The sequence below is a fragment of the Aotus nancymaae genome, unplaced genomic scaffold, assembly GCF_030222135.1.
Source record: "Aotus nancymaae isolate 86718 unplaced genomic scaffold, 86718_ANA_hifiasm-v0.15.2.pri h1tg000131l, whole genome shotgun sequence".
Classification (NCBI taxonomy): Eukaryota; Metazoa; Chordata; class Mammalia; order Primates; family Aotidae; genus Aotus; species Aotus nancymaae.
The window spans coordinates 1,435,907-1,458,371 of record NW_026988546.1 but is presented as its reverse complement, the minus strand read 5'-3'; the positions used below and the strand labels follow the sequence as shown (position 1 = coordinate 1,458,371).

The window sequence follows — 22,465 nt, the reverse complement described above, 5'->3', positions numbered from 1 at the left end:
GGGTCTTCAGGGCCCCAGCTAGGTGGGGAAGGAACTTAAACCCACACCCAGTGTGCACCAGACCACTGTCCTGGAGAGAGAGTGGCACAGAACCCCTCCCTGTCATTTATGCACCCTTTCTAAGCCTACCAGGCGGTGGAAGTGAGGTCTCCCCTGTACACTTGACTGTGGCTTCAGCAGGTGGCTGCCTAGGTTTTAACCGGGAATTGAGAAGGCTGGGGTCGGCTGAGGAGCACGTTGCGTGGGTGCACCGTCCACAGACGGCCGCCCAGATGATGTTTTGATCAGGAAGATGGATTCAGTAAACTCGGCGCCCACTGTGGGGCCGTGGGGTTCTGCACAAACCACGGTCCTGTCCCTGCCCTGGAGGTGGAGCTAGAAGCAGGACAAGTTGTGGCCACCTGCTCCTTGCTGGACTTTTAAGAAAGCGGAGTACAGGGTGTCTCGGGGCCTTTCCAGCCGTCACTTTGCCGCTGCCCCAGGGGCGGTCGGCCTTGGCCAGAGGTGGCCCCGGAAGAGGGGGTAAACACCGTGGAGCGCGGCCAGGAGCCGTGGCTCACGCCTGTAATCCCAGCACTTTGGGAGGCCGAGGCGGGCAGATCACGAGGTCAGAAGATCGAGACCATTCTGGCTAACACGGTAAAACCCCGTCTCTACTAAAATACAAAACATTAGCCGGGCATGGTGGCGCGCGCCTGTAAGTCCCAGCTACTTGGGAGGCTGAGGCAGGAGAATCGCTTGAACCCGGGAGGTGGAGGTTGCAGTGAGCAGAGATCGCGCCACAGCATTCCAGCCTGGGCGACAGAGCGAGACTCCGTCTCAAAACGAAGCAAAACAAAAGACCGTGGAGCGAGTCGGCGCCCCAGTCCTGGGAGCCCGGCGGTACTAGGGGCGGTAACAAGAGGAGCCTGCGAAGCCTCTGGAGGGCTGGGTCCCGGCGAAGGAAAAGGGAAAACTCCCCTCCGGGCCCAGAGGCCTCATCCCCACACCCTGCAAGACCCGGCAGCCCCGCGCGCCCTTTAGCGGCGCGCGAATCGCGGAACTCAGCGCCTCTGCCTTCAGCTTAGCCTCGGACGCCCTCGCGCGGCTGCCTTGGGGTACAGCCCGGCGCAACAAGTCCCGCCCTACCACTGCGATTGGGTCGCGAGCTAAGGCCTAGGCGTTTGATTGGTCAGCCTTGGCAAGGAGGCGGGACTAGGATGATAGCCGTGGACGCCGACCGACCAGATACGGGACGCGGGGCGGGCCTGAGATCCCGGGTCGGTTGGCTGGGGCCGGAGCCGGGATGGCGACGCCGCGGCCCTGCGCGGACGGGCCCTGCTGCCCGCATCCCAGCGCGGTGCTCGGTGTACAGCAGACGCTGGAGGAGATGGACTTCGAGAGGGGTGAGGCAGCCGCGCGGCCCTGCCGGCTCTTCCCAGGCCCGGGCCTAAGGAGGAGGCGCCAGGTTAAGGAGGGGCGGGTGAACTGGGCCCTGAGAGCTTGGGGCCTGATGAGAGACGGCGGGCGGGACTCGAGGCTCCCGCATCCTGAGAGCATACCAGGTGTCTCCCGCACGAGCTCTGTCCCGCGGGCGGCGGCGAAGCCGACGCACTGGTTTCCGTAACCTTTCCGAGTGACGGGGGACAACCCTGCTTGGGAGACACAAGTCAGCTCAGGTATTGGAGAGAGGGACCGGGGAGCAGAATCTGCACCTGGGGCATTGCGCCCATCCTGAGGGGTATGGAGCTGCAGGCCTGGGGGCTGCTTGGTAAAGGAGCACACTGGCCCTTGCTTAACCCCGGGTGCCAGGCAGCCTGCATGCTTTAGAGACAGCCAGAGCTTAGCACGGGCAGCCTTCAAGTCAGGGCACGGTATCTCACCTGTGGGACCCAGAGAGGTAACACGTTTGCCCCGGATTACACGGAGATTATGTTGCCAATAGGAACAGAGGAAGGCGGGAAACCACGGTGCTTCTTCTGGGTGTTGAGAACCACTGTGTGCTACTGTGCTGTGTCATCTGTCCGTGCAGATGCAGCCAGTGCAGTAACAAGAGTGCTGCCCTTGATTGCCACTGCTGTGTAAGCATTCGCATGGAACTCTTCCTTTACCATGGTTCTGGCACCTGCCTACTTCCCTCCACCTCTCCTACCACTGCCTTCTGCACTGCTGAGGTGGTTGCCTCAGAAGGTCTTTCGGCTTCCACGCTTGCCCTCCTACAGAGTTTTCTACTCTCACACAGCAGCCAGAGTGGCTTTTTGAAAATGAGAAATCGCTGTGGCCAGGCGCAGTGGCTCACGCCTGTAATCCTAGCACTATGGGAGGCCAAGGGGGCGGATCACCTGAGGTCAGGGGTTCGAGACCAGCCTGACCAACATGGAGAAACTCCATCTCTACTAAATGATTTTTCCCCGGCCCCCTCCCCCGCCATCTCTACTAAAAATACAAAAAATTAGCCGGGCGTAGTGGCACATGCCTGTAATCCCAGCTACTCAGGAGGCTGAGGCAAGAGAATCGCTTGAACCCAGGAGACCGAGGTTGCAGTCAGCTGAGATCGTGCCATTACACTCCAGCCTGGGCAACAAGAGCAAAACTCCGTCTCAAAAAAAAAAGAAAGAAAAGAAAAAGAAAATGAGAAATCGGATCATTCCCTGTTATGGCTTACAAAGCTCTGTAAACCCACTGCTGCTGGCTCTACTTCACTCCCTCATTTTATTTCTCATGCTTTTCTTCTCCCAATCACTATGCTGCAGCCACACTGGTCTTGTTTTGGTGTCTCAAATATGCAAGACCTTTTCCTGAATTAAGGCCATTGGACTTGCTGATGGACTTCCTACAACTGTTAAACTAGCTGATGTTATTTTTCAGATCCCAGCTCCAATGTTACTTCTTCAGAGGCCCTCCCTAAACACCCTGGTTCTCAACTGGGGGCAGTTCTCCCTTTTAAGGGACTTTGGCAGTGTCTGGAGACATTTTGGGTTGTCACAATCTGGAGGCTGCTACAGGCGTGTAGTAGGTAGAGATGAGATGCGTTATACATGGTACAATGCACAGGACAGCTCCCTATGGTAATCATCCAGCCTAAAAGGTCAATTGTGCTGTTCTTGAGAAGTAACATTGCCTTGTGCAAAGTTAGGTGCTGGTTACTCTGATGTATCTATCATCTTGCTTTTTTTTTTTTTTTTTTGACAAGAGTCTCTCTCTATTGCCTAGGCTGGAGTGCAATGGCACAGTCTTGGCTCATGGCAACCTCCGTCTCCAGGCATATGTCTGGCCCTTATAGAGTTCACTTGCCTGGGTCAGCTTTTATGAAAGATCCAGATTATAATAGATTCTTAGCTTGGAGTTTTTGTTTTATAAAGGTACAGATATCCTTTCCATACCTCCAATTTGCATAGGTCAGGGTAGCTGGTTTTTTTTTTTTTTTTTCTGCCTTTGCTATCTTCTCACACCTGTTTGAATAGTACCTTTTCTCATGATCTTTAGGTTTCTGTTCTAAGCTTGCCTTATCAGAGGGGCCATCCCTGACCATTGCTCATTCCCTCCTATGGTTTTTCTTCAGAGCATTTAGCACCACCGGACTTATTATTATTATTATTATTTTTTGAGATGGAGTCTTGCTCTGTTGCCCAGACTGGAGTGCAGTGGTGCAATCTCCGCTCACTGCAACCTACACCTCCTGGGTTCTAGCAATTCTATTTAAGCCTCCTAAGTAGCTAGGACTACAGGTACATGCCACTGTGCCTGGCTAATTTTTGTTTTTTTAATAGAGACGAGGTTTTGCCATGTTGGCCAGGCTGGTCTCGAACTACTGACCTCAGGTGATCCACCCACCTCAGTGTTCCAAAGTGCTGGGATTACAGGCGTGAGCCATTGCGCCCAGCCCACCAGACTTATTTTATAAAATTTACAGGCTATATATGTGTGAAATTATAACAATTGTATATAAAATGTTTATGTAGTATACATAAATATATAACAAATATATATGTATGTTATATAACAAATATATAGATGATATATATATTTGATGGTATATATAAAGAAACAGATATATTTGGTGTCTGTCTTCTTCAGTTAGAATGTAAGCTCTCTGATGCCTAAAATTTGTTGATTTCTAGTGCCTAGAACAGTGCCACACACACAGTAAATAAAAACTTGCCGAATGAATGAATTACCTGGGCATGGCAGCTTGCTTTTCAAGGCAGGAGATAGAGACTGTCCAGCTCCAGTTTGTCATGCTAGAGCACTTCCCGCCTGCTGGCTTTTTGCACAGATCCTTGCCCTAGCTCCTGCCATGTGTGTAGCAGCGGCTTTCCCTCTAGACCCTGCCTGGGTGTTTGCACCAGAGCCCCTGAGCTGAGATGGAGTTTCACTTTTGTCACCCAGGCTGGAGTGTAATGGCATAATCTTAGCTCACTGCAACCTCTACCTCCTGGGTTCAAGTGATTCTCCTGCCTCAGCCTCCTGAGTAGCTGGGATTACAGGCATGTGCCACCATGCCTGGCTATATTTGTATTTTTAGTAGAGACAGGGTTTCACCATCTTGGCTGGGCTGGTCTCGAACTCCTGACCTCAGGTGATCCACCTGCCTCAGTCTCCCTAGGTGCTGGGATTACAGGCATGAGCCATGCACCTGGCCTGAATTTCACTCTAGATCTAAACATTTTAAACATTACTTCATCCAGCACTTCTGTGTTTGAAGTGAGATGGAGAGGTCTGTGTCTGCCCAGTCTTTCTGTCCTGAAGAGACGTGCCCCTGTCTGTCTTGTTCACAGCTAAGTCACCAGCACCCAGAACAAACCTTGACACAGAGGAGTACTCAGTTGATATTTGTTGAAGGAATGAATATTCTCTATTTTATAGACAAGAAAACTGAGGTCAAGAGGCAAAGGAAGCTCTGAAACTCCCAGTCATTCAGCATCATTCAGTGCTTTGGTTGATTTTCTGCAGGAATCTGGTCGGCAGCCCTGAATGGAGACTTGGGCCGAGTGAAACATTTAATCCAGAAGGCCGAGGACCCAAGTCAGCCTGACTCGGCTGGCTACACTGCGCTGGTGAGCTAGGGAGGAACACGGGGTCGGGAGAAAGAAGTGTTAAGTCAGGAGACACCTGCTCTCTGAGGAGGGGGATTAATGTTTACCTTTTATCTTCTCCCTCCCTTTCTTTTCTTCCAGCAAAATTTCTGGATTTTTAAAATTAGTATGAAAGCTTTACAGCAATAATTTAGTTGTTTTTTTTTTTTTTTTTTTGAGACGTAGTTTCGCTCTTGTTACCCAGGCTGGAGTGCAATGGCGTGATCTCGGCTCACCGCAACCTCCACCTCCTGGGTTCAGGTAATTCTCCTGCCTCAGCCTCCCGAGTAGCTGGGACTACAGGCACGCACCACCACGCCCAGCTAATTTTTGTATTTTTAGTAGAGACAGGGTTTCACTTTGTTGACCAGGATGGTCTCGATCTCTTGACCTCGTGATCCACCCACCTTGGCCTCCCAAAGTGCTGGGATTATAGGCGTGAGCCACCTCGCCCGGCCTAGTTTTTTTTTTTTTGGAGATAGTCTTGCTCTGTCACTCAGGCTGGAGTGCAGTGGCACGATCTCGGCTCACTGCAACCTCTGCCTCCCAGGTTCAAGTGATTCTCCTGCCTCAGCCTCCTGAGTAGCTGGGACTATAGGCGTGCACCACCACGTCCAGCTAATTTTTGTATTTTTAGTAGAATTGGGGTTTCACTACATTGGCCAGGCTGGTCTCCAACTCCTGACCTTAGGTGGTCTGCCTGCCTTGGCCTCCCAAAATGCTGGGATTACAGGCATGAGGCACTGTGGCCAATGATTTAGTTTTATTTTCATAACAATTCTATGAGATAGGAATGATCATTTTCCCCATTTTTCAGTTGAACAAACCCAGTTTAGTTATGCAGAAGCTTACCCAGGTCACATGACTGCTGGAGGTGGCACCTGAGATGACTCCAGGCCCCTCACTGCAGGGGGCCGTGCTCTCACCTCTCCACCATCCTTGTTGCCTGCCTGGCTTCTGCCATCTGACCTCGGTCTCTGTTCCCTGCAGCACTATGCCAGCCGCAATGGGCATTACGCTGTGTGCCAGTTCCTGCTGGAAAGCGGAGCTAATTGTGATGCCCAGACCCATGGGGGTGCCACTGCTCTGCACCGAGCCAGCTACTGCGGGCACACTGAAATTGCACGGCTCCTGCTATCACATGGGTCCAACCCCAGGGTGGTGGATGACGATGGCATGACAAGTCTGCATAAGGTGGGCCCCTTCCCCCTTCCAAAAATGTTGTTTCCCTTTTTTTAAAGTTATAACATGTTCATGTAGAAAACAGGAAAACAGGAAAGCAGAGATAAGACAATTAAAGTCATTTGTAATCCCCTTGCTCACCTGTCATCACTTTAGGACTAATGGATAATTCTCTAGCCTTTTTTCTGAGCATATAAATTACAATGTACAGTGGCACTTTAGTTTTCTTTCCCTTAGTGACATATCATGAAGCCGTTTCCATATAGTTTTCTGAAACTTATATATTCTCTCGCCTGTCCCTGTAGTCCATTTGCTGTGTTAGCCGGAGTGATCATTTAATTAAACTCTTTCTTGCTGGAAATACCTGTGCATGGTAAACAATCTGAAGAGCATACAAGGGCATCCCATGAAAGCAAGTTTCCCTCCCATCCAACTCCTCATCCCTGTCTTCTTTGAGGCATTCACTATACCAATTTTTTTTTTCCTTTTTTTATGGGGAATGGGGTCTAGCTGGATTGCCCAGGCTGGTCTCAAACTCCTGGCCTCAATCAATCCTCCTGCCTCTGCCTCCCTAAGTGCTGAGATTACAGGTGTGAGCCACCCTGCTTGGCCACTTTACTGAGTTTTCAGGCATCTTTGAGAGGTGGTCTGTCATATGTGGCATATTTGTATAGCTCATATATGTGTATAAATCATGTGTGTAAATCATATGTGTAAATCTAGTCCTCTCTCGCCCCTTCTTTGGTTTTCTCCCAGAGCAATGGTTTAAAGCAGTTCTGATTGTGCCATGCCCTGACTGGGAGTCCTTCAGAGGCTTGCTTTCTTCAGGTCCATGAATTATTTTGAAGGTTTCCTTGGGTTTGATCTTGCCCCCTTCTCCAGTTTTTTTCTCCTTGTCTTTTTTTCCCCCACCCCTCCAGTTTTCTCCTGAGCAGTTCCCTTGTCTCTTACACTCAGAGGCCCTACTAATCATTCTTCTTTTCTCTTCTCTTTTTTTTTGAGAAAGGATTGTGCTCTGTCACTCAGGCTGGAGTACAGTGGCATGATTACAGTTCACTGCCGCCCCGACTTCCTATGCTCTAGTGATCCTCCCACCTCAGGAGGCTAAAGTGGAACTACTAGGACTATAGGCATGCATCACCATGACCGGCTATTTATTTGTTTTTATTTTTTTATTTTTTGAGACAGAGTCTCACTTTTTCACCCAGGCTGGAGTACAAGTGCATGTTCACAGCTTACTGTAGCCTCGACCTCCTGGGCTCAAGCAATGCTCCCATCTTAGCCTCCCAAGTAGCTGGGACTACAGGCACATGCCACCACACCTGGCTAATTTTTGTGGAGACAGCTTCACCACATTGCCCAGGCTTTTAAAATTATTATTATTAGGAGTAGTAGAGACAGGGTATCTCACTATGTTGCCCAGGCTGATCTTGACTCCTGGGCCCAAGCGATCCTCCCAAAGTGCTGGGATTACAGGTGTGAGCTACCACATCCAGCCATTTTAATTTGCTTGAATCTACTACTCTGTCCTCTCAGAGCCATATATAACAAGCCGTGTATAACCCTGTCTGGGTGCCTCTCCCCTCCCGTTTTTTTATCTGGCTTTTTTCTGAATCTCAGCTTACACATCACACCCCATGAGAGCCTTTCTTGATCCCTAGACATGGTTAACTCACCTGGATGTATGCCTAACTGTATATACCATGGACTCAACTTTTCCTAATTCCGGTACCTCTTGAAATTCCCCGTTTGAGGTCTGCATGTCTCAGTAGAGTCAGCTCAGGCTTTGTCCTGTTTAAATTGTTGCAGCCTGGCTGGGCTCGATGGCTCATGCCTGTAATCCCAGCACTTTGGGAAGCCAAGGCAGGCAGATTGCTTGAGTCCAGGAGTTTGAGACCAGACTGGGCAATAGGGCGAAACCCATCTCTACTAAAAATACAAAAATTAGCCAGGAATTCCAGCTACTTGGGAGACTGAGGCACAAGAATCACTTGAATCCCGGAGGTGGAGGCTGCTATGAGCCAAGATTGCACCACTGCACTCCAGCCTGGGCGACACAGAGAGAGTCCATCTGAAAAAAATACAAACAAAACACATTGCAGCCTTAGCACTTAGCACAGGTGCCCAGTGAATAATGCTGAGTGAACAGCCCAATGTTGGGTTTTTAAAAAAATCCTTACCAATTGGATAGACAGATTATTTATTTCTTAATGAAGTTGCTCAGGCATTTTTCTGTTATAATTCGCATGATGGATGTAAACAGCCAGGATGCTGCTGTGGGTATACCTGGCTGGTGTTTCCCATAGTTAGGTGCGTCTCCATCCCTTTTTCTCTCATGCAGATAATGCAAATGTGAGATATTTGAATTGTTTATTGTGTATGTTTTTGGTTTTGTTTTGTTTTGTGACAAGAGTCTCACTCTGTTGCCAGGCTGGAGTGCAGTGGCACAATCTTGGCTCACTGCAACCTCCACCTCAGGCGATTCTCCTGCCTGAAGCTCAGGCGATTCTCCTGCCTCAGCCTCCCAAGTAGCTGGAATTACAGGTGTGCACCACCACACCGGCTAATTTTTTGTATTTTTAGTAGAGACAGTTTCACCATGTTTGCCAGGCTGGTCTCGAACTCCTGACCTCAGGTCATCCACCCACCTTGGCCTCCCAAAGTGTTAGGATTACAGGCATGAGCCACTGCACCCAGACTGTGTATGTGTCTTTTAAAACTATTTGCAAATATTGGTGCTTTTTGTAAAAATTATTTGAGATGCATCTCACAACTGCTCACAATATCCCACTGCCTGAAGGCAGTGGAATTGAGAGCTTTGGGTCTGTACTCATCAGGAGGACCAGCTGAGTAAAGCTTTGGATTCAAATTTGGGATGGCGGTTGCCTCTAGTTTAATTTTGATACCTCTCAAAAGCCCCTGTAGTCTATCAATTTGTCTGTTGGGAGGAGTAGGAAATATAGTGGTTCACAGAGTTATTAAGAGTCCAGGCAAACCTGGTTTAGAATCCCAGGTGGCCACATTAGCCCTGTGACTTTGGGCAAGCCACTTATTAAGCCTAAATTTCTTTATCTGTAAGATGGGAATAATGATGATTCTTGCCTGTGAGGGCTATTGTGAAAGTTAAATAAGATAATCTGTGTAAATCACTTAACTGTATTTTTTGGAGGAGGTAGATTAGAAACTGACATCCAGACTAGGATCTTCTACCTTAAAAAAGAAGAAGAGAACACAGAGACCTGGGCCCCAGTCTTTCCCTACCTGTCTAAAGGTTTCCTGGCCAGGCACTTTGGCTCATACCTATAATCCCAGCACTTTGGGAGGCTGAGGTAGGAGGATTACTTGAGTACAGGAGCTTGAGACCAGCCTGGGCAACATGGTGAGACCCTGTCTCTATCTTTTTTTTTTTTTTGAGATAGAGTCTCATTCTGTCGCCCAAGCTGGAGTGCAGTGGTGCGATCTTGACTCACTGCAACCTCTGCCTCCCAGGTTCAAGCGATTCTCGTGCTTCAGCCTCCTGAGTAGCTGGAATTACAAGTGCACACCACCATGCCCAGCTAATTTTTGTATTTTTAGTAGAGATGGGGTTTCACCATGTTGCCAGGCTGGTCTCGAACTCCTGACCCCAAGTGATCTGCCCACCTCGGCCTCCCAAAGTGCTGAGATTATAGGTATGAGCCACCACACCCAGCCCTGTCTCTATTTTTTAAAATTCAAAATAAATAAATATATATATTTTAAACTTTAGCCAAGTGTAGATGAGGTGCAGTGGCTGTAATCTCAGCTACTTGGGAGGCTGAGGCAGGAGGATCGCTTGAGCCCAGGAATTGCAGACTGCAGTGAGCTATAATTGCACTACGAACTCCAGCCTGGGCAACAGAGTAAGACCCTGTCTCTAAAACATAAAGATAAAAAATTTAAAATATAAGAAAATAAACAAAAGTTCCCAAAGGGTGGGTGCCGTGTCTGGTGCCTCCTGTGCCCACAAAGCGCAACTCCCTGTAGGTGATGTGTGCAGGTTTGTGAGCGATGCCTGGAGATACAAGGTGCTGTACCTGTTTTTATTTATTTAGGTATGTATGTATGTATTTATTTCTTTTTAAGATGGAGTTTTGCTCTTGTTGCTCAGACTGGAGTGCAATGGCATGATCTCGCTCACAGCAACCTCCACCTCCCGGGTTCAAGTGATTCCCCTGCCTCAGCCTCCCCAGTAGCTGGGATTACAGGCATGCGCCACCACGCCTGGCTAATTTTGTATTTTTAGTTGAGATGGGGTTTCTCCGTGTTGGTCAGGCTGGTCTTGAACTCCCGACCTCAGGTGATCCACCCACCTCGGCCTCCCAAAGTGCTGGGATTATAGGCATGAGCCACCGCGCCCAGCCTCGTTTTCAATGTGTAGGTCTGGACAAAGACAAGAATGGCCAATCTGGCAAAGAACACAAGAAAGGAAAACAGGCTAACTGCGAGAATGGCACTGGGATACTCCACAAATATGTATAAAGTCATTGGGATTTGGTGGGAATTAAGATAAATCTACTCAAACAGCTGTGTCTCTATTTCCATGAGGCCCCCTTTTTAGAAGGAAGAAGTCCCTGAAGGTGGAACAAGAAAGAGCAGAGCCCAATGTGGGGTATGCGCTTTGATTCCGGCCTCTCTCTCTGCAGGCTGCTGAGAGGGGTCACGGGGACATCTGCTCCCTCCTCCTGCAACACAGCCCAGCCCTGAAGGCTGTCCGGGACCGAAAGGCACGGCTAGCATGTGACCTGCTGCCCTGCAACAGTGACCTGCAGGACCTGCTATCCAGCTGAACCGGCACCCTGTCTCCAGCTGCCTTTCAAGGGTACACAGACCAGTTCTCCAAGCCCCTGTGTTGGTCAGCATCCATGCTACTGGGTAGAGAACTGAGGCCAGACGACCTGGGAAAAGCTCCAGTCAGGTCACTGTGGAAGCGAGGGAGTAGATTTGGTGTGGCTGAAAGTATTTAAGCCTGGACAGATGATCATATTCTAAATTAGTTCATATGAGACATCTATTCATTTGGAAAAAAATAAAGTTATATCCTTACCTCATCCCACACACCAAGATAAATTGCAAGATTAAAGATCTAAATATAAAAACACAAAACTATGTAAGTATTAGAAGAAAATAGGGACTATGTGACAAGCTGCTTTCTAGCTGAATGCCCTTGGTAAAAGTCACTTTAGCTGTCTGCCCCTCCATTTTCTCTTTTGTAATGAGAATGGTTATCATAGGACCTGCCTCAGAGTCATCGTGGGACGAGGTGAGTGTGCACTGGGTGAGCCCTCGAGAGAGTGCCTGGCACGTGGTAACCAGCCTCAGGGAGGCCCACTTCCCCAGCTCCTCATCAGTCCTTCACGTATACCATGATTTCATTCATTTTAACAGTCCGATGGGAAAAAGGGCTGTGGCTTTCATTTTTCATTGCTGGTTTGAGCACCTGTGTCTTCTGTGAGCTGCCTGCCCAAGCCAATTTTAGAAATGCTTCTTATTGATTCATAGGAGTGTTTATATTTAGATCCTGATCCTTTGTTTTATATATGTACATTTTTTTTTCTTTGAGAGAACCAACTCCTTCCTAATAGGGAGTGGTTGAGTTCTGCAGACCCGAGTTCTCTGCCATGCAGCAGAGCACAGCTTGCTGACAGGAGAGTGCTGCTTGTGTCCACAGTGGGACCCTCTTCATACAGGACACGCCTGTAGAATGTGATTGCCTGTCAGCCTTTTGGCTAAGATCAAGTATAAATGTATGGATCTATACGTGGAAGTAGGCCAGGTGCAGTGGTTCACGCCTATAATCCCAGCACTTGGGAGACTGAGGAGGGAGGATCACCTGAGGTCAGGAGTTTGAGACCAGCCTGGCTAATACGGTGAAATCCTGTCTCTGCTAAAAATACAAATACCAGCCAGGCATGGTAGCACATGCCTGTAATCCCATCTACTTGGGAGGCTGAAGCAGGAAAATTGCTTGAACCTGGGAGGTGGAGGTTTCAGTGAGCCAAGATTGTACCATTGCACTCCAGTCTGGGAAACAAGAGCAAAACTCCATCCCCCCCAAAAAAAAGGAAGGAACATCATTGTCTGAAAAAAGCACCCTAAATTTAGCCTAAGAACTGAGTTTTTGGCTGGGCACAGTGGCTCACACCTATAATCCCAGCACTTTTGGGAGGTCAAAGCCAGCAGATCACTTGAGGTCAGGAGTTCAAGACCAGCCTGGCCAACACAGTAAAACCCAATTAAAAATACAAAAAATTAGCTGAACGTAGTGGTGGGCATCTGTAATCCCAGCTACTTGGGAGGCTGAAGCAGGAGAATTGCTTGAACCCAGGAGGCAGAGGTTGTAGTGAGCCGAGATCATGCCACTGTACTCCCAGCCTGGGCAACAGGGTGAGACTCTGTCTCAAAATTAAAAACAAACAAACAAAACAACACAGAGTTTTCTAAGAAAGCTCTGCCTTTCCTTGAGTTCTCTGAAAATGTGGAAGCCCTTCCCAGAAGCCAGTTCTGGGAGCTGGGCAGCCATTTGGGACTTGTGACTGTCCTTGGCCACAGTTCTCCCTCCTTGTGCCCTGGTCATCTCTGCTCAGGTTGCTCCAATTCTGGGGTCTTATTTACTGGCTCTCTGATTTCCTTGCAAAGGCCAAGGCAGAGTTCAATGTCCAGCTGGGTGAAGGGTGTGCCTGAGTACCTAATTCTTCCTGAGGAGAATTAGGAAGGGTGATTGGTGGCTTGAGACACATTGCTCTGTGGCTGGATTTCATGGTTACTATTCCATCCTGGGACCTGGCGCAGATCAGTCTCCCCTTCCCTGTGGAGAGGCCTGTTCCTTCCCTGGAGAGCATCTGGTAGGAGCCTGTGGAGGGGCGGGAAGGACTTCCAGAGGCCTGAGGACAAGCACCAGCCTTGGCCCTGGAGCTGGGGTAGCTGCCATGGGCTCTCAGAGCGCTGGGGGAGGAGCAGGGAGCCCAGGGGCACAGGGAAGGGCATCCTTGAAACTGCAGGTTGGGAGGTCACAGTTTCCTCGTGTGGCTACCAGGAGGGCTGAGGCTATAGGCTGGCCGCTCCTGCCCTCCTGACCATCCCCTCAAGCTTCTGGCCTCCTTGCTCAGCCTCCCAGGCTGGGCTTTCAGGTTTGCAGGCAGATGGCCCTACAACATGGAGGCCCAGGCTGAGCTTTCTTCATGAGTGGCCTGTAAACTTAGGAGAGGGGGACACGTTTCACCTGAATCTGGACTAGCAGCTTGTTGGTTAAATAGCCCGAGTAGGTGGGGGGCATGGCAGAGATGCGGGAGTGGGTGTCGGAGGATGTAGCCAACTCAGCTCCAAACAGCTCTTTTTCCTGTCCCCAGTGGGCTGCATTCCCAGACTGGTATTTTGGTTGGTGTGACAGAGTCCCAGAGTCATCTGGCCCAGGCGCAAGCCTCTGGGCCAGTCCTTCCCTTCCCACCCCCAGGTGCTCCTATAAAGGGCTGAGCAGCTTAGTTCTTCTCACTGGGGGGTGTGAGGAATAGGGGGGACCATGGACTTCCTCAGCATTCAGCAGTTGGTAAGGATGTGGGACGGAGGCGGGAGGCACCCCGGGACTGGCTTGGCAGGAGGAGGCTGTCTGGCTAGAGGAGCGCTGGCAGTTTCTTTCTGTGGTGTGAGGGTCAAGTCTTAGGAGCAAGGAAGCATGCAGTACTTTTATAAAAATCTCTGTTTTTTGAAATGGAGTCTTACTATGTTGCCCAGGCTGGCCTTGAACTCCCAGGCCCAAGTGATCCTCCCACCTGGGCCTCCTGAGTAGCTGGGACTCCAGGCGTGAACCACCACACCCGGCTGAGCGTGCAGTTCTTCTGGTGTGTCTGCTGGGTGCTCATGTGAGGTGCTGAGGGGGTTAGGGAACAAGTCACAGGGGAAAGGAGACATGAAAATCCTTGAGTTCAGTAAGTTTTGCCCTGGATGGTGATGGCAAAAGAGGAATGGGTAATGGCAGGTTACTTTGGAAGATGCAGGTGTAGCCGAGCATCATGGTAGTTGTTGCTCTGGAAATGGCCAGGGGGCCTGGCTGCCTTGGGGATGGGGAATGGTGCTCTTGTGCTCCCTGGGCAGTGAGAGAAACAGTGGTGCTTAGGGATGTCAGTTTGCGTGAGGAGGGGCGTGGAGGGTGTGTGGTGCAGCCTCTGCCAGGAGACCAGTGCAGGGAAGTGTTAGGTTGCTAGAGTTCTTTAGAAGGAATATAGTTCTACCTGGAAAGCCCTAGGCTCTGTTACCCTATTATTCCAGCCTATTCTTTCCCCACAACATGCCAATTCCTCAGTGTTCCCCAGCTCCTGAAGTCCTGAGGTGGGGCCTGGCAGGAGGCAACATGGATGTTTGCTGCAGAGGCTCTGCCCCAGGCACAGGTCCCAATAACTTATAACCTTCACAACTCCTTAGGCAAGTGCTTAAAGTGTTTGAGCTTAAATGTAGCTTCAAAAGGAGCCTGAACTAAACCCAGGCATTTAGAATTTTACCACAGGGGCTTCTCCTCTGTCCCTCTGAGCTTGGAGTCAGGTGGCAGTAGGTGTGATCTGGTAGGAATCTTAAGGACAACAGCATGGGGGAAGCTAAGGTGTCATCTGCCTTGAGGCTACCTGGGCACACGCCCAGCGGTATAAATAGATAGTGGCCTCTTGTCCCCCCAGCCATGTTCCTGCTGACAGGAGCAGGGTAGGTGGGGATCTGTTGTCCCCCTGGGTGTCAGCTGATGTCAACCTGATGCCACAATTGTGGAGCCAGCAGCACCCACAGGGCGAAGGAGCTTGCCAGCACTCCGGACTGCCAGGGCTTTGAAACTGACTCCCATCCCGAGCACCAGCCTTGTGACATCCGCCCTTGTCAGACAGTTCCCTGGTACCGCACAGCTGTTTTCTAAGGAGGGTTCCTCCAATTTTCCTGACTCGGTACTCATATACTATTCCTACAGGTAAGTGGAGAAAGAGATGAAGGGAAAGTGTTGGGATTTGGACATGGAGTTCCTGACCCTAGAGGCTGGCCTAGTGACTGGAGGAGGGGACCCCACGAGGCTGTGGCCCGGGAGAAGCTGAAATTGGAAGAAGAAAAGAAGAGAAAAGTGAGAGAGGGGCAGGGATGGGGTTGGGGGGTGGTTAATCCCTGAGGCCGGCTGAGTAGTGAGGCCTAGAGGGGCTCTGGTGGGGTGAGAAGCTGGTGTCTCCTGTCGGCAGGGCGGAGAGGTCTCTTGACCAGCGGCTGATGGCTGGCATGGTCTTATTTTTTGCCCACATTCTGCTCCAGCTGGAAAGATTTAGCAGTTCCAGAGTTAATCTGGATAATCTGGCTGACTTGGAAAACTTGGTTCAAAGACGGAGAGAAAAAAGACTGAGACACAGAGTCCCCCCCAAGAAACCTGAGCCCCTGGTTAAGGTGAGTGGGAGTTCAGGACTAGGGCAGTGCACACACCAGGGCTCCAGTTCCAGAGGAAGGGATTGGGGAGGAGTAGGCACTGCAGGCCAGGACCACACAGCCAGTGAAATCCACTCCAGAGCCCCCATGGATGTGTCCACCAGGGCTGCCGCAACAAAGTCCTACAGCCTGGACAGCCTCAACAGCAGGCGTGTGTCACCTCGCAGTCCTGGGGGCTGGAAGGCTGAGCGGAAGGTGTCAGTGGGGCTGGTTCTGAGAGCGGTGGGGGAAGAATCCCTTCATGCCTCTCTGGCTTCTGGTGGATGCTCGAGATCTTTGGCATTCCTTGGCTTGCAGATTCATCACCCGACTCCACCCTCATGTCCACTGGGCATTCTGTGTGCATGCTTGTGTCCACATGTCCCCTTCCATAAGGACACCAGTCACACTGGATTAGAGCCCACTTTAACACAAGTCGTATTGGTAAGGGGCCCATCATACTCAGGCATGACCTCATCTTAACTACATCTTCAGTGGCTCTGTTGCCAAACAAGGTCACATTCTGAGGTACCTGGGGTTAGGACTTCATGACTTCATATGACTCTTGGGGAGATAGAAGTCAATCCATAACACACACACACACACACACACACACACACACACACACACACACGGTGTCTATTCAATCTCTTGGAGTGGGATTAGAATAAGAAACTGCATTAGTACAAGCCAGCAGTGTGCCAGTCCTTGGTTGGCTGTGTAGGACATGCAGGCCAGGTGGTGAAGCTGTGCCATTTTGGGCACCTGTGGCCTTTGGGAGTGATTTGGTCTTGTTTTCAATTGACCTAGCTGCAGCCCCAGGCCCAGGTAGAGCCTGTGGGCCTGGAGATGTTCCTGAAGGCAGCTGCTGAGAACCAGGAGTCTCTGATTGACAAGTACCTGGCAGACGGAGGGGATCCCAATGCCCATGACAAGGTAGCGCAGGTGGGGTGAGTTGGCTGGCAGCAGCTGCAGCTGCAGGAGCACCACCTTCATTGTGTTCAAGTCCTGGCCTGGGAGGCTGCAGGGCTCTTTACTCTTATGGTCCCTCCAAAGAGGGAGGGGAGGGAGTGGCCCATTGTGTGGTAGAGGAAGCAGCGATTTCTTTCAGGGACCTGGCCTTGGGAAGGGGACCCCGTGGGGTCGTTAGGGGTGGCTGCGCTCCCTCTCCTAATCTCCCGTCTCTACCTCCAGCTCCACCGCACCGCCTTGCACTGGGCCTGTCTGAAGGGTCACAGCCAGCTGGTGAACAAGCTGCTGGCAACAGGTGCCACAGTGGACGCTCGGGACTTGGTGAGGACTAGAGAAGGCCCAGCCTCGGGTCGATGCCCTCTTAGCATCCCAGCAGCTCTGAGTGCTTGGATGCTTTTGTTTTGCAGCTGGACAGGACACCCGTGTTCTGGGCCTGCCGTGGAGGACATCTGGATATCCTCAAACAGTTGCTTAACCAGGGAGCCCGGGTCAATGCCCGGGACAAGGTATGGGGTACAGCGCTTTGGGGGCCTGTCAGGGACACAAAGGAGCAGGGAGCGGACACAGTTCCTGGAGAAGAGAGCACGTAGTCCGGTGGGTTGGGGAGGCCTCACCAATCCAGACCCAGCACTGACCCCCAACTTGCTCTCAGATCTGGAGCACCCCCCTGCACGTGGCAGTGCGCACCCGGCACCCTGACTGCCTGGAGCACCTCATTGAGTGTGGCGCCCACCTAAATGCACAGGATAAGGTAAGGCAAGCGACTGGTCTTCCTGCTTGGGCAGTTCCACTGGGGCAGAGACTGAGGAGCCCCAGCCAGGACCAGAGGTGCTATCTGCTCAGTGATAGCAGCCCTGACCTTCCCGTGTGAGGAGGGCAGGATGCGGAGGCAGGAGCTTGACCACCTGCGTTTTCAGCAGGAAGGGGACACGGCTCTGCACGAGGCTGTGCGGCATGGCAGCTACAAAGCCATGAAGCTGCTGCTGCTCTACGGGGCCGACCTGGGGGTGCGAAATGTGGTGAGTGTGGGTGCAGCCCCAGCTCCTGTCCTGAGGGTGGGCGGGTGGAGCGCCTGCAAGGGACTGACCCACACTGTTGCTCCCAGGCCTCAGTGACCCCAGCGCAGCTGGCTCGAGACTGGCAGCGCGGCATCCAGGAGGCCCTGCAGGCCCATGTGGCACATCCCCGCACCAGATGCTGAGGTGCTGACTGCAGCCCCATGCCTCACGCACTGCCACCATTCCGTCCCATGCCCCACCCCGACATCTGCATCTCTGTGGTTCCTGCCCTCAGCTCTGGTTCCTCCCTCTCATGGCTGTGCCTCCTCAGGCGTCTGAGGAAACCCTGGCAGAAGTGAGGTGCAACACCGGGCTCAGCGTTCAGAGAGAGGCCTCCCTGGCTTCGAGTGTCAGGGGAGTCACCTTCCCTGCCGGGAGCAAGAGGCGGGGGAAAGTGTGGGTCCAGACGAGGGGAGGAGAGTGGGGGCCAAGGGCAGAGCCTGAAGGGAGCAGTCCTGAGCTGGAACCACCCAGAGCTGGGTCCGGGCATCCTCAGTGTCCACTCATCCCAGGTTAGGGGGCTTGCCTTGCTCTCCCTGGGGCCAGTCTCTGCTGGTGTGAACTCAGCCTGTGGCCAGCAAATGCCATCCAGGATGTACAAGGAGCAGCAGAGGCAGGCTGTGCAGGGCCAGGCTGGTCTGCGCTGGCGGATGCCCATGGGCAGGGCTTTCTCCTGGGACTCCATTCCTGTCAGCAGCAACCCTGGCAGTGTCTGGAGCGGCTCTAGACTTTAGTCATAGGGACTCTGGAGGTGGGTTCTGGCTGTCTGGTGCAGGCTGCTCAACAGGTGTGAGGTCTCACAGCAACAGAAGTCGAGGACCCACCAGGTTGCCTCAGAAGCCCTAAGCCTGATGAGCTGGAGTGCGTGTTTGAGAGACGCCTTGCATCCACTGTGCACTGGTCCCGTTCAGGCTGGCCTGGCACACTGTCGCCTGCTGGTAGCTCTCATGGGGGAAGTGCCTGGGCACTGGGGATTGCTTGTGGCCCACTCAACTCTTGGGGCGGTGGCCCGTAACCCTAGTTTGCCTGAGGCTTTTATGCTCCTTTATGTCCCTGGTACCGGAGCTTGAGCTCTTGCCTGGAACTCTGCAGCTGCACCCACCCTGCTTGATCCCACCTCAGAGGTCAGGACACTGAGGGGCTCTGAACCCAGCCCACAGGGAAGCAGGGGAAGGCGAGGGCCCCCCTCCCCATCCCTTCCTTGCTCCCTGGTGGTCTAAGGACCCAAGCTCCCTAGACTTCTTCCTCTGCCACTGGCTGTAGTTTCAAGTTTCACTGCTGTAGACCTGTACTGCTGGCGGGGCTGGGTCCCTAAATGCCAGAAAGTGAATCTTAACAAACTCTGCCCTCATCTGAGAACCACAGGCTGAGGGAAGGGCTGAGAGCTGCAGGCTCAGCCTCCCTCACATGGGTCCTGGCTTACATTAGGTACGACTGGGTTGATAGGCATTTGGCCGTGGTTCTTTTTGGTCTACCTTTGGTGGCCTTCTCAGGCCCAGAACAAGGCTGTTGTTACTATGTGGAAAAGGTGACCAGTGCTCCACACTAGGGGCACACACCTTTCCATGGGCAGCTCCTGCCCTGTGGCGACAAAGCCAGCGTGCACCCAGACACTGGTGCCATGGCGAAGCAGGCATTCAAGATCATGAAGACATCTCCTCATCTAGAAAATGAGGACACCTCAGTGACAAACACACCTTTTTATACTGATCAGTATCTTCTGTTCATTAAAACTGGATATCCATTACAGCCTAACTGTCTTTCCTGGACTGGGGGAGCCCATACTTTGGTCACCAGGGACCTTCCGGTAGGGCCCAGGCCTGCTAGCCATGCCGGCTGACAGCAAGATGATAGGCTGAGCGCAGAGTGGGCAGGACGCAGGGTCCCAGCACTAGGCTCTTGTGCTTAAGGCAGCTCAGCTCACTGATGACAAGATCAAAGCACAGTGGTTCTCCACCTGAGCTGCTTATCAGAATCACCAGGAAGGTTTAAAAAGTCCTGCTGTCCAGACCCTAAGTCAGAAGCCCTGAGGGGAGGGCCCAGGTATTCTTATGCAGAGGCCACGCTTGTCTATGTGGGAAACCATAGGATTCTATAGAAAGCAGACACCTAGGGAGTGCAGCAAAATCTCAGGTACAAGATGATAAACACACAAAACCTGTTTCTACCTCCTGGAAATGAACATGTAGACACAAAAGTTAAAAATATGTAGTTTACAACTGCTTAAAAAATGAAATACTTAGGCTTAAATCTAACAAAACATGCAAGGACTCTGTATGGTGAAAATTACAAAACCTGATGAAATCTAAGATTTAAATAAACATGCCATGTTCCTGGATTGTTAGACACAATAAAGATATCAATTCTCCTCAAATTAACATACAGGTTGAATGCAGTTCCTATCAAAATCCTAGATGATGTTTTGTGGATGTAGACAAGGTTATTCTAAAATTCATATAAAAACTGATAGCGGGCCGGGCGCGGTGGCTCAAGCCTGTAATCCCAGCACTTTGGGAGGCCGAGGCGGGTGGATCACGAGGTCAAGAGATCGAGACCATCCTGGTCAACATGGTGAAACCCCGTCTCTACTAATACAAAAAATTAGCTGGGCATGGTGGCGCGTGCCTGTAATCCCAGCTACTCAGGAGGCTGAGGCAGGAGAATTGCCTGAACCCAGGAGGCGGAGGTTGCGGTGAGCCGAGATCGCGCCATTGCACTCCAGCCTGGGTAACAAGAGCGAAACTCCGCCTCAAAAAAAAAAAAAAAAAAAACTGATAGCGAAAATATTTTGAGAAAGAATAATCAGTCTGATTTCGAGACCTACTATATAGCTATGCGAACCAACAGTGCAATGCAGGCAGAGGGACAGATGTACAGATCAACAGAGCGGAGAACCCGACTGGGAACAGGACCACACAAATATGCCCAGCTGACTTTAAGGTGCAAAAGTAATTCAATGGAGGAAGGACAACCTTTCAACAAACGGTGCTGGAGCAGCTAGACATCTATAGGCTAAAAAAAGAACTTTGGCCTAAGTCTTACACATTATACAAAAATTAACTCAACATGGGTCAAATACTTAAATGTAAAACTATAAAACTTTTAGGAAAAAACAGACCACCTCTGGGATCTAAGACTAGGTAGAGTTCTTATATGTGACACTAAAAGCAACAGTCCATAAAGGAAAAATCAGTAAGGTGGACTTTATCAAAGCCGAAAACTTTTGCCCTGTTAAGAGGGTGAAAACGGCTGGGTGAGGTGGCTCATACCTATAATTGTAATACTTGGGGAGGCTGAAGTGGGCAGATCACTTGAGCTCAGGAGTTCAAGACTGGCTGTGGGCAACATAGTAAAAGCTCATCTCTACAAAAAATTAGCTGGGCGTGGTGATAATCCCATCTACCTGGGAAGCTGAAGCGGGAGAATTGCTTGCATCCAGGAGTCAAGTATGCAGTGAGCCAAGATTGTGCCACTGCACTCCACCCTACGTGACAAAGACTCTGTCTCAGAAAAAAAAAGGGGATGGGGTGAAAGATAAGCTACACACCAATGCAAACCAAAAATCTCATAAAGGAATCTTAAGAACTCTCAAAACTCAATAGAAAAAAACAATCCAATCAGAAAATGGGTGAAAGACAGGGATATTCCACTGTAATGAAACACAGGAGGTGTCCATCACTGGGAAACACAAATGAAAAACCACCGTGAGGCATCATGACACACCTGTCAGAAAGGCTAAAGTAAAAACATGTCACCACTAAGTGCTGCAGAGGATTTGGGGAAATGATCATCCTAGGTTGCTGCTGAGGACATAAGAGTTTGACAATTTGTTTAAAAAAGAAAACATGCAACCACCATATGACCTGGAATTTATCCCAAAGAAAACTAATCTTTACACAGAAACCTATACATGAATATTCGTAGCAGCTTTATTTGGAATAGCCCAAAACTGGAAACATCCCAGGTGTCCTTCAGGGGGCCAATGCGTACACCACAGAATAATACCACTCAGCAATAAAAAGGAACAAACCATTGACACATGCAACCCCTGGGTGATCTCCCGAGAATTACAGAGTGAAAAAAGACAATCCCGAATGATTACACACTATGCTTCCATTTATAAAACATTCTTGAAATGACAAAATAAGAGATGAAGGATTAGGGGTTGCCAGGGGTTAGGGAGGGTGGGGAGGGAGATCCTTGAGGGGATGGCACGTCTTTATCTTGATTGTAGTGGTAGTTACACAAATGTACATGTGACAAATGATTTGGCCTGTCCACCCACACTGCACCAGTGTCAAAGTCTTGGCTGGAATACTGCATTACAATCATGTAAGATGTAACCATGGAGGGAAACCGGAGGAAGGGTGTGTGGGACCATTATCTTTAGAACTTCTGATAATCTGAAATTATTTCAAAATATAAAGTTAGAAAAAAAGAAAGCAATAGCTTTAAGTGAGCATGGCATCCTGGATTGGCTGCTGCAGCAGAAAAAGGACATTATTGGGAAAACTGGTAAAATCCAAATAAACTCTGTACTATTTTAATAGTATGATTGCACCAATGTTAATTTTTTTAGTTTTGATAAATGTACCAAGGTTATATGTAAGATGTCAACATTAGGGGAAGCTGGGCAAAAGGTCTATGCAACTTTTCTGTGAATCTAAAAATATCTCAAGGCCAGGCATGGTGACTCACGCCTATAATCTCAACACTATGGGAGGCCAAGGCAGGAGGATCGCTTGAGCATAGGATTTG

The 22,465-nt window shown here is 50.5% G+C and overlaps 2 protein-coding genes across 2 annotated transcripts; both read left to right on the top strand.

The window, feature by feature from the left end:
* The first annotated feature begins 1,279 nt into the window (after positions 1–1,279).
* Positions 1,280–11,312, top strand: ANKRD39 (ankyrin repeat domain 39). The gene is made up of 4 exons (XM_012436810.2): positions 1,280–1,385; positions 4,933–5,036; positions 6,045–6,248; positions 10,901–11,312. The coding sequence occupies exons 1-4, from the start codon at positions 1,286–1,288 to the stop codon at positions 11,042–11,044; spliced, it is 552 nt and encodes a 183-aa protein (XP_012292233.1). The 5' UTR covers positions 1,280–1,285; the 3' UTR covers positions 11,045–11,312.
* A 2,389-nt stretch (positions 11,313–13,701) lies between these two features.
* Positions 13,702–19,456, top strand: ANKRD23 (ankyrin repeat domain 23). Its single transcript, XM_012436808.2, has 9 exons — positions 13,702–13,800; positions 15,202–15,348; positions 15,531–15,659; positions 16,488–16,613; positions 16,872–16,970; positions 17,057–17,155; positions 17,302–17,400; positions 17,570–17,668; positions 17,755–19,456. The coding sequence occupies exons 1-9, from the start codon at positions 13,774–13,776 to the stop codon at positions 17,848–17,850; spliced, it is 921 nt and encodes a 306-aa protein (XP_012292231.1). The 5' UTR covers positions 13,702–13,773; the 3' UTR covers positions 17,851–19,456.
* The last annotated feature ends 3,009 nt before the right edge of the window (positions 19,457–22,465 follow it).